The sequence below is a fragment of the Clytia hemisphaerica genome, unplaced genomic scaffold (assembly GCF_902728285.1).
Source record: "Clytia hemisphaerica strain Z4C2 unplaced genomic scaffold, Clytia hemisphaerica genome assembly, whole genome shotgun sequence".
Taxonomy (NCBI): Eukaryota; Metazoa; Cnidaria; class Hydrozoa; order Leptothecata; family Clytiidae; genus Clytia; species Clytia hemisphaerica.
This window is the reverse complement of record NW_027104560.1, coordinates 821226-833271: the sequence shown is the minus strand read 5'-3', so window position 1 is coordinate 833271 and position 12046 is coordinate 821226. Positions and strand designations below refer to the sequence as shown.

At 31.4% G+C, this 12046-nt stretch overlaps 1 protein-coding gene and 1 long non-coding RNA gene across 2 annotated transcripts; both read right to left on the bottom strand.

Annotated features, from left to right (window-relative positions):
* Window positions 1–2200: 2200 nt before the first annotated feature.
* Window positions 2201–4478, bottom strand: LOC136823045 (uncharacterized). The gene is made up of 3 exons (XR_010848993.1): window positions 4447–4478; window positions 3206–3271; window positions 2201–2224 (listed from the first exon to the last, which is right to left on the bottom strand). It is a non-coding gene; the product is annotated as an uncharacterized lncRNA (long non-coding RNA).
* A 4576-nt stretch (window positions 4479–9054) lies between these two features.
* Window positions 9055–12046, bottom strand: LOC136823058 (uncharacterized protein DDB_G0286299-like). The gene is made up of 8 exons (XM_067079352.1): window positions 12018–12046; window positions 11739–11821; window positions 11334–11455; window positions 10902–10960; window positions 10508–10704; window positions 10152–10205; window positions 9660–9743; window positions 9055–9245 (listed from the first exon to the last, which is right to left on the bottom strand). Exons 1-8 carry the CDS (start codon window positions 12044–12046, stop codon window positions 9055–9057), a joined length of 819 nt encoding a protein of 272 aa, XP_066935453.1.

Genomic DNA, 12046 nt, shown 5'->3' with positions numbered 1-12046 from the left:
TCCAGGTTTAATACCATTTGACTGGATGGTTTTGTTGCTGAGTTCACGGAAGGGAGACAACAGAAGTCTCTTGTAAAGGTGTCCTTCATAAAAGGATTCTTGAGACTACTTGCTTTTCTTTTTCTTCCATTTGTTTGGGGAAACAAAATACTAGAATTAGAATAAAATTAGTTCTTTAATTGGCAGACCCCAAAAACAGTGTGCAAGTTTTTTGGATTACAGTACATGAAAGTTATAATTTTGCAATAATTACATTATCATGCATCCTACAGAATGGAGCAATTCAATAGAAAAATTATAATGTGTTTGCATAAAAATATCTGAATTAAGGTTGGGGATGTCTGAAAATATTTTTAGTCTACTTTAGTGTCAGAAATTTCTGCGTCCAGAAAACTCCTAATTTTTGCTAATGACCCTCAACTTTGGGAAATTTACATTCCTACAAAAGTTGTTTAGGTTCATTCCTGAAAATGTATTAATTTATAAAGACACAGTTTTCAGAGGTCAGTTTTTGGTAAACTTTTGCCTATACAGTAAGGACACAAAAGTAGGCTTTAAGCTTTTTTTTACTAGTGTTTTATTAATTAAAATCTTGCACCCAAAATTGATTCTCGTGAAGTAAATCAATCTTGCCTAAACTCGGAAATTCAATTCTAATTGTAATTTAAATAAATGAAATTTGAAGTGAGTCACAAAATTTTCTGGACGAAGAAATTTCTGACATTGAGGTATTTCAGACCAATACAGTACATTAACAAAACGAAACAAAATAAGTCTGGAATGTAAATCATTTAAAAGAATACCCCATTTGATTGTCTACTTGTTCTTTCGCAATGCTATGGTCATACCTGAAATATTTACAAACAATAATCCAATCACTGATAAATTACAAGCCTGGAAGAACTAAATTCCTGCATGAGGATCCTTTAATAGGTTGGCTAAAAACATTGATCACCCAATTTCGCACCCACATTTGGCTGTCTTGTAGCCCAAGAGTAAACTGTAAAAAATAGTTAATTTTTAGGAGAACTTTTCTTGTTTAAGGCAGGTTAAGGGTAAATTTTTGTCAAAATTTGCTGCTATGAAAAATTGCTTACAGTGGGATAGGAGATAAAGTAATGATAGTATTGTATGATCCAAGTGTTGATGATCCAGATGATTCTCTGAAAGAATATAAAATCATAACAATAATTGTTAAAAGGTTGTAATTAAAGTGCTTTCATAGACCTTAGACAATTTATAAGCTACATTTACTCGTCTCAGACATGCTTTGCGCCTTCTATGTTATTGCCATATATGATTTTCCTTAAAAAGATGATAGAAAGAAATACATGTTTTCATAGTCGATTTACTTTTCTCTTCATTAAATATTTTCTCAAGGATTTGAAAGGCTTATTTAGCTAGTATCAAAATCATTCTAGTAGGAAAAATGTTGCTCCAGGCTTCAGGGTTGGTATTTTTTGGGCTGCTTTTGGGGCTGAGAGAGCCCCAATTAATTTTTTTTGCTTTAAAAAATAAGTCATTGGTTGGCAGACCAGACTTATTACCTATCAAGGCTTAAGTCCTCCCTGAAATAATAGGTCCCCCTAAAATCCTATAGATAGCCTCTACATTGTAGCCGTTTTTGTTTTGGAATAATTTTGGTAATTGTTAAATTATTTACATATATCTTCTCCAATCTGAAGAAATCAGAAGAGTTTTTTAAAAGTTATCTAATCTTATTCTATAAAGTATAACTCACAGTTGATGCACATAACCAGTATTGCTATTGACCGTGTTGAAAAGTCCAAGCTGATGCTCTGAAAGAAATAATCATCAGGATGATTCTGAGATTAGAGAAGCAATGGTTGAGGTTTATGATTACTAATCATATACGGTTTCAATCGTAGCAAAATCCATCTCAGTAGAACCATAATAATCAAGGCACATTTTGATCTCTTAAAAATTTGCAACCATCCAAAAACTTTCCAACTATGCATAAAGCACTAATGTCATTTAGATCCTTTTTTAAATCAATTCATTGTTAGCTGTATTAAAAAAGACTAGAGCATTTTTTCTTCAAATGAGATTTTTACTCATAAAAGTGATGCCAAAAACTTGCCAAGATGTTTTTGTCTGATTAACAGTTGTGTAAATCATAAGATTTAAGTCGTCAACTCACTGTGTAAGGTCAGATGCATTATTGACTGCGTTGAATGGCGAAGAAGTTGTTGCTCCTGATGATCTGAAGAGTTAAGATTAATTTTTTTTAGATTCAGAGTGTCCATAATAGGCTACACAATATCAATGCTATAGACCTTTTTCAATATAGGTCAGCAAGTCCTAGGGAAGCCAAAAAAGGGGTTTTAGCTCATGTACACACTTCAAAATTTAAAAACTATAATACAAAAATAAGTAGTATTTCTGGCAATTTGAATACAAAAAAGTCAGAAGTTATACAAGGGAGTGGTCAGAAAGTATCTACATAGAGGGAGGATATTTGATATTGGATTTTCAAAAATTTCAGAAATTTTTTTCGAATTTTGAATAAAAACATTCGAATTCGAATAGAAATAAAAACTTTTGAATTTTGTATATTTACAAATGAATTGAATTCACATTCGAAACTTGGATTTTTTTACACACAAAAAAAAGTTAACTTTTTCTAAACAAATCCAAGTAAGGATAAGTATATCAGTAAGGAAGTATAATATGAAGGAAAACTTAGTTATTATTGGTCTAATTTCGACATCCCTCGTCTAATTTTGACACCCTTTTATCAGCTGAAATTGATAAAAAGGTCAAAACTATTTTTCTTTGCTTAGTGGTCAGAGAGGAATAATCCTTTTTCAAGCAAACTTTCATATTATTCCAGTCTCTAAAGAAGGGTGTCAGAATTAGACGAGGGATGTCGATATTAGACCAACTTACGGTATATTGACATATTTGTACTCAAATAATAAAAAGGCAAGTTACGGTAGCAGTTGCTGGTACATTTGAAATCTATATAGTTGAAAGAAACATTGGACCCCCTGAAGATTTTTTGGGACCCCCCTCCCCTAAGGAATGGAAGAAGTTTGGAAACCCCCTAGAATCATCCAACCCCCTCCCCTAGTAGATACTTTCTACCACTCCCAAGGTATGAAATCAATCAGGGTGTTTTGTTACCAGCTGATTGTGACCTCTCTGAAATTGTAAAAAGAGACCCTGTAGCATAGTAACTCACAGTGGCAGAGATGAGAGGGTACTGGTTGTGTTTAATGATGTTAGTGTTGATGCTCCAGTAGATGCTCTAAATACAAGACAGATTAATTGATTAATTATTTCCATATTTCCAAGGTACAGACAGACAGAATCCTTTTACTATCCAAATTATACTTCTTCAGGGTAAAGACCCGTTTCTTGATTTTGGACATACAAAATTAATAAGTAAAAAGTTTCAAAATAAGCAATTGACAAGTAAGAATAATCTAACTAAGGGCCACAGAAGGAATCTTTTTGCCAAGTTTAATTTTTTATTTGCTTATTCCTTTGGTCAAACTTTACCCTGAAAAAGTATAATTAATGGATAATAAAAAGATTCTGTACCTTGGAAATATAGAAATACATACAAGATACCGTCAACTATTCTAACTTGGGACTATGTGACAAAACATGGGAAAATGTTTCTCCATTTGGCCGAACCTCTAAAGTCATTTGATTTGACTTGATGAACGGCGTATTAAAAAATACACGAAAACAAATTTGTTGTCAAAGAGATTTAACAGTAAGTGAAAATACAGACCAGATATCATTCAACCAGTCACATGTTTCGACCAATTATCCCAAGTTAGAACAGTTGACGGTAGCCAACTTGGGGAGTCATTTTTACAAAGAGTAGCTTGTTTGATATCTTTTATAAAACTAAACCAAAAGCTACAGATGTGCTGTTGAAATGAAGGGGCTGAATGACCCCCTCTTACCCTCGGTACCTGTAATGGGCCATTCCAGAAAATCTTTGTTACCCCTGTCGGACGACGTGCATTTTTTAATTTTTCTATCCTCTGAAGTAACTTTTCTTTACCAGTGGGTGGTCGGAAATTCTGATTAAAATCCATGTACTTTTGCAAAATGCATTGGAAATTCCACTCTTTTTTACCTTTTTTGATTCAATTGCCTTGGAAATTCATACATTTTCTTCTCTCGCCTTGGAAATTTTGAATTTTGGTGAAAACTTTTGCCCTCAGAAATCCTGTGTCGTCCGCCCCCTAAAAGCGGAAGGATGGAACTATTTTATAAAAAATTAAGAAGCCAGCATTTGGAATAAGAACGTCCTGGGTGGAAAGTTTTTAGAAAAATTGTTATTTTTAAGTACCCAAATGAAAGTAAAAATGGCCCCAATCGTACTGCTACTATATGGAAGATTGGAAAAAAATTCAAATTTTGGGGCAGAACTCAATCAAACCATAATGATTTTCTATTATTTACCCTAGTTGCTGCTTCACCAACAAAATCTTTTCTTCAATACTGAGCAAATTTTATAGCAGTTTCTGTCTGTCCATTTTTGTCTTGTCTCCTCGTGGTTGCTCAGATTCGAAAGAAAGAAGTGTGATAAACTAGCTTGTAAGACTCATTTAGCCTCTGAAAAAACCATGAAACTTCACTTCGGACGACTCTCGAAGGACGGCGGACCAACGACGACTCTCGAGGGACGGCGGACCAACGACAACTCTCGAAGGACGGCGGACCAACGAAGACTCTCGAGGGACGGCAGACCAACGACGACTCTCGAAGGACGGTGGACCAACGACGACTCTCGAGGGACGGCAGACCAACGACGACTCTCGAGGGACGGCGGACCAGCGACGACTCTCAATGGATATGACAGATATTTTCAAGACCAGATCTAATTAATTAGATTAAATTGAGGACGAATAAAATGAAAGAGAGGCTCACACGATGTCCCTCCCAACGACTTCCTGGTCGGACGACGACTCTCGAAGGGCGCCGCCCCGATCCACAAAAACCTTAGAAAGTCGGTGACCCGACCTACAACGACTAGTCCGGACCGGCATTATGAGCCGAACCCCCCCCCCTCATACAAATCAAAGCATGTTCTATGAACCTGTTAATGAGTACGAAGTCCAAGACCTGATTAAAGAACTAAATCCAAAAAAAGCCCTCGATATATACAAATTTCCAGTTAACGTAATCAAAGAAATCAGCGATCTAATCAGCCCAGCATTAGCTATTATCATCAATAAATCTGTAAAAAAGGGCGTATTTCCTGAAAAACTCAAGACTGCCAAAGTTTCACCAGTTTTTAAAAATAATGGTGATAAGCATGATATTTCAAATTACCGACCCATTTCAGTTCTTCCTATTTTTGATAAAATCTTTGAAAAGGCCATAAACCATAGAATAAAAAAGTTCCTCATAGATAAGAACATACTCTACCAAGACCAAATTGGTTTTCAGACAGGTAAGTCTACCTCAAATACTGTGTTAAAATTGACTGATGAAATATATTCACAAATTAAAAAGAAAAAGATCTGCTGTACTATTCTGCTTGATCTAGCTAAGTCATTTGATACAGTCAACCATGATATTCTCATAAGTAAGCTAAATGCAATTGGAATAAGGGGTCCACTGAACAGTTCTATTCATCTGCCATTTATCCTTGTAACTTCCGATTGTTTTTAGCAGTTGCTAGCTAGTTTTCAAAATAATAAAGTCGAATGCTATGAGAGTTTCGAAAATTGAAAATTTTTGCATCAAAGACATCAGATCCTTTATTTCAGGAAAACAAAGCCTTAAACAGAAAGAAGCAACAGGTTTATTAAGAGGTGTAATTTTAAGCAGATTGAACAAAAGAATCCAATGATGTTTAAACCATATTTTGTAAAAAAGAGAGTAAATGAGGGCGATTTTAGCCGTACTAACTTGAAAATTTCTCCCGTCGGCGCAAACCATGGTTGCGCCTCCTCGTTCCCCTTTTGAAAACTATTCACGCTAATTCACAATTAATGCCCATGGGTCCCGTCAACCAGGGGGCATGGCCCCTCATGTTGCTTGTACTTTTAAAAGATTTCCATTATTCTTACATGAATTATTTTTCAAATTGAATTGAAATGGGTCCTAAAATAGCACTTTGAACCCTTCAAAATTCAAAAATTTTCTCCGTTACCCAACCATGATGGGCTTTGTCAATTTACTCAAATATACCTCAGCCCTAAAACCGGTGCCCATTGATGTGACCAGTTGTCCAACATTTATTGACATGCATAAGTCAAGATTTTTCCTATCGAAAACACCCCAAAAAACAGAGATCAAATTGCTTCCAGATTTTTTCGGGCGTTTTCGATAGGAAAAATGATATAATCCTCACTTACGCATATGAGACCTTTTTAGTGCGGAATAGTTTTACATTGACATGCACTACAAACCTGAAAAATAATTAAAATCTAATTAAATTTAATTAGATTTTAAATATCATTTTGACAGACAAGACATTTAAATTAATTCGATTTTGCATTTAGGTTAAAAATCAAATAGGTCTAAGTAATGAAATTAATAAAATATTTATTATGATTCTAATCATCTTTAATTACCTAAATATTAATTTGAAAAAATAATAAAATTAATAAGGTTTGTTAACCAGATAATATACAGCATAATTGTTTTATTTTGAGGTGAGAAAGTTATTTAAAATTTTCTTGATTAGCTCAATGCCTATTGAAACGAAATTAATTAAACTGAAGGATGATTCATCAATAATATCCAATTCACAATTTTACACTTTAAAAATAGAAAATAATGTGAAGATTATTAAGACTTTGATTGTGTAAAAACAAAAATACAACCAAATTTAAATTATTTCATCAATGACAATAATTCAATTCTTGTATGAAAACAACCAAAATTGTTGAAAAAAATGCAAGCAATGGATCGATAGTATCAATATGTTAATCCAATGATTTTAATAATGTATACTGAGCAAAACAATGGACTTATCTAATCCAAATTTATTACCTTTTTGCTGACATTTTAAATCAATTATGTATGCGGTTTATTGTTCTTAGGCCAGATTAAAAAGAAGGAATCCAAAATTAATGATAGTATCTAATCATATAAAATCAAAATAAACATCTTCAATTATTACGAGAGGCATGCAAAATTAATTGTCATTTTCGGCAATTAATTATAATAAATGTCATAATTAAGTAGTCCCAGAACGGAAAATAAATATTTTCCTCTCTACTTTTATTTTACTTTCAGGTTGAATTTAAAGGAATAAAATGTTGTCAAGAAGAAAGACAGAAAATACGTTTAAATGGTTTGTAGATAACTGATTATATTACAAAGACAAACTAATTATCCATTTTCTTTCCCGAATAAATTGTGAAAAAAGGGGAAATTTAAAGTCATATCTCAATTGCAATTAAATTATATTTCAAATGAAATGAAATTGTATTTCAATTGTAATTAAACAGTTTCTATATTGAAATCAATATTGACTGTGATTAGAAATATAAAGAAATGAGAATAAATTAATCAGAAATTCTGTTTCAAATAAAATTGATTTTTTGACAAATATATAAAATATACTATTTATAAATAAATAATAGTTTCACTGGAATGTTATTATCATATTGTAAACAAGCATTTTCTATGTTGGAATTAAATGTTATGATTATAAATATAAAGCTAAGAAATGAGAACAAATATATTAGAAATTTCGTTTCAAATTAATTAGGTTCTTTCATTGACAACAAATACATAAATATTTCCAATTATAACTTATTTTGTAATTAATTGGAAATTCCACTTCAAATTAATTTGGTTAATTTGTAATTAACTAAAAATTTCACTTTAAATTAATTTGGTTATTTGACATATTTATATATATAAATATTTTCTAATTGTAACTAAATTTGTAATTAATTAGAAATGTCGCTTCAAATTAATTAGGTTCTTTCATTGACAACAAATACATAAATATTTTCCAATTATAACTTATTTTGTAATTAATTGGAAATTCCACTTCAAATTAATTTAGTTAATTTGTAATTAACTAAAAATTTCACTTTAAATTAATTTGGTTATTTGACATATTTATATATATAAATATTTTCTAATTGTAACTAAACTTGTAATTAATTAAAAATGTCGCTTCAAATTAATTTGGTTATTTGACAAATTTTATATAAATATTTTCTAATTGTAACTAAATTTGTAATTAATTAGAAATGTCGCTTCAAATTAATTTGGTTATTTGACAAATTTTATATAAATATTTTCTAATTGTAACTAAATTTGTAATTAATTAGAAATTTCGCTTCAAATTAATTTGGTTATTTGACAAATTTATATAGATATTTTCCAATTGTAGCTTTAATTTGTGGTTAATTAGGCCTAATTAGATATTCTGCCTGCTTCAAATTAATTTGGTTATTTGACAAATTCATATAAATATATTATTGATAAATAAATAAAATAAATAAAACCAGCCTCTTTTCCATAATGGAATTTAAAATTATTAGAAATATAAAGCAAAGAAAGGCCTATTTGTTTCATTTTTACTGCTTACTATAAATGCTGTAGATGCTATCTGCTAAAAGTGCTATGAAATCCCGTCTGCCATCTTGATGATCCCTGGTTGTGCGTTAGATTTTAAAAAGTGTTTTTTGATCCATTGTTTATTCACGGCTGTGTGGCCACTATCCCGCCATTATGAAATTAACTGCTGTTTTGATTTCAGATATAGACCCGTGTGTGGAGCAAGCTACAGTTTCTTCACTTCTCTAATTTTATTGGTTTAAAAATCGGCAATCAGGCTAAGAAAACAGTCTGATTTTAGATGCAATTTTTACTGTGAGGAAATGGCAATCTTTGCTTTGCTTTTGCTTTTTACTACATTTGCTGATAGCAGATAGGAAGTTTGCAAGTTTATTTACAAAAAGTGCTAAAGTTTTGGATAGAAAAAAATTGAGATGAGTGTAAATATAGCAAACATAGCGATGAAACAAATAGGCCCAAAATTAAATTTATTATTAGAAATTCTGTTTTAAATTAATTTGGCTGGTTGTTTGTAAATCAATCTGATTCGAGTTTCTTTGCTTTCATCTTTCTTGTTGCTCCTTCAGGAACTACTAATTCTTGGTATATATTTACAGGCGGCTGATAGGTGTAGGTATAGCCAGGTTTTTGTTTTGTGATGGTGGACGTGGTTGGTTCTGATGGTTTGGATGGCGGGGTGGTTGGCAATTTTGGAGTAGATGACAAATCTTAAATTCAAAATAATATTTCTCAGTCAAAAAATTAAAAATCAGTACGAATCTTAGTACGAAGTATTTATATATAAATAGATAGAAGAGGGTCCCCAGATAGAAATCGAAAAGTTTTTCAAAAACATTTTCTTTGCAATTAAATTTATTTTTTTATTTATTCTTGCTGATAGATGTTTCCTTTCCTGTAATCCTTAATTAAAATTGCCCGGCTGAAATCCAAAAAAGGAACCAAAAAATCTCAAAAAATCTGAGAAAATCTTAAAAAGATTGTTCAATCTTGTTCACTTATAAGTGATATAAATGACCCCTCTTTCTTGATATTTACAAAATATTTAATTTCACACTTTTGATACATACATATGACAGGAATAAACAGAGACAGACTAAAATTGAGACCAGTGTGATACTAACCTTTCTCGGGTTCTTTGGTAGCCTCCATAAACTTGGGTATTAATATGTTTGGGTCATATTTGGCTTTTGGTCTCTTTTCAGCAGCTAAAATAAATGTAAAGTTAAATAGTTGTTTTGGAGAACACAACCAGTCTATGGAATAACAAATACTCCCACCATTACATACAAACCGATAAATTATCTTATACCCATGTAACCAGCTGTGTTGAAAAAGAATTAATCATCAGATCATTTATGACGTTATCATCAAAACAATTTCTGCTGAAGTAATTAGCTATTCAAAAGATTCTTTGCATTCTCCCAAACAACTATTTTTGGCTCACTCAATAATCTTACTAAAAGTTAAAACAAGTGCAAAAGATGTTCGATTACCAACCAAAACCAACCAAAAATTGAAAACTCTCCTGCCCAAGAATAAAATTATCATAGGAAGTTTTTTAGGATTAAAACCAGGGGCCATCTTACAATATTAATTTTTTAATTTATCCTTACTTGTTTTTCTAGTTTCTTCTTTTTCTTTTTCTTTATCAGCCTTTTCTCCATCGCCTTTAAAAAAGATCGTAAAGAATATAGATCTATTGCTAATTAGAATGTAATGTTGAATAACTCTAGCATTAAAAAAATGACACATTAATGTTTTTCTTATCATTATTTTGATTCCGGAGTTTTTAGTTATTCAATATGACATCCTAAATATAGGAAAAATGGTCTGTTGTGATTTGAAAATCCAAAATTTTAAACATTTGTTGCTCAAGTAGCCCTTTAGATGATTTGACACTATATATGTTCGATAGCTCAATGATTCAAGCAATAATTTGACTTAATTCCTTTATAACATTCATACTTACTTGATTTGACCCTTTTCGTTTGAGGCTGCCTAGCATTCTCATTTTTTGCCGCTGCTTTCTTTGCCTTTATCTTTTCTTTACGCTTCTGATTCTCTTGCTCTTCCATCTCTATTTTCTTGCTTAGCAGCTTAATCTTTGGTCTCTCTTTGTTGTTGTCTGTAGTAGTGTCGTTGTGTAGTTGTTTCTTTTTGGAGGGTCTGAAAAAAATTGTTGAATTTATGTTTAAAAAAGTAACCCGATTTATAATAAATGAAATAAAAAAGCTCTTTTGGTCAACACAAAAATTATCACCACTATGCAGGCTACCATTCTGTAAGATTTATTCACATCTGCACTGTTTGCAAAAAAAATGCTGTTTAACAATCGGTTTAGTTTATATTTTGTCACTGTTTACCTATTATTCAACTTCAACGGACTAGTGTTGGTCTTTGATATGTAGAAAATGTCGCCATTCTAAACAAAAGTTTTAATTTTAATCTTACATCAATCTTGAAATTTGAAAATTTGCATTGTTTACCGGTTACTTTTTAAAAGAGGGTTACATGTATGTTGTTAAGTAATAATTATATGATAAAATGATTCTGAAAAATCAAAACGATAAACCTGAATTGCAAAAGGGTACATTTTCAAAACAAAACAAAATTCGTTGAAAATCATTTTTTGAGTAACTTAATTTAAGGAAGGATTATATTTTGCAACTTTGAGTCCAAAGATGTTGAAAATTTTTGTTGGGATTAAATTTTCACAAATTTTTGAAAAACTTTTAAACATAATCCTGATGTAAAAAAATCAACTAAGAAAACATATTTGATTTTCAAAAACATACCTCTAATAACGCAAGTTTTTCCTTCTTCGTAATTCCTGGTAGGTCCTGGTAATTATTTTTTGGTAGCACCAAAGTGTGTTTACGGGACACATGTTTTAACAAACATAGTTTGTAAAGATTTTCTGTAGAAAAGAATTCAAAAGTTGTTGTTATAAATTTTATGCATAGAAAATTTTTTTGAAGGTTTGTCTTTTACTTTGATATCGGGAGTATTCAAAAAGTACATTCGTCCAAATTTTCAGACCCCCATCTTGTTTGTCAGCGTTTTGAGTACACCCCCCCCCCCATTTTTACCTCAAATTCCCCCCAGATATATTAAAAAAGGGGATTTGAGCAAATCCAAATTGAAATAATAACACAAGTTTTGGGAATAAGAAAGCTCATAAGCAGATAGACTTGACTTACCATCTTTGACATCTTCTAAAATGACTGCCTCCGCTAAGCGTTGTCCTTTTGAAAATGTTCTATGAACGCACCACACATGTGAGCTGAAATATAAGTGGATTTGCTTGAGGAATGTTTTGTGTATAAAAATTTTTTGTGATTTTTTTATGCCCAATTTAGTGAATCGTGAAATTTAGTACACGCAAAAATTTCCACCCTAGTAAAATTTTGCGAATCGCAACCTGGAAAATATAATACCAGTAAGGTAATTCAAAATTTTGTATCAAGAAGTTCACTTACCCAGGTTTCATGTTGAAATCAGGTGGCAT

Bases quoted from the DNA above. Each gene is read 5' to 3' on its own strand.
- LOC136823058 (XM_067079352.1), bottom strand. From the start codon at position 12,046: ATGCCACCTGATTTCAACATGAAACCTGG. The intron at 9,744-10,151 runs GTAAGGATAAAT...CATTTATTTTAG, and splicing joins AGAAGAAACTAGAAAAACAA to CTGCTGAAAAGAGACCAAAA. The intron at 9,246-9,659 runs GTTAGTATCACA...TTTGAATTTAAG, and splicing joins TACCAAAGAACCCGAGAAAG to ATTTGTCATCTACTCCAAAA.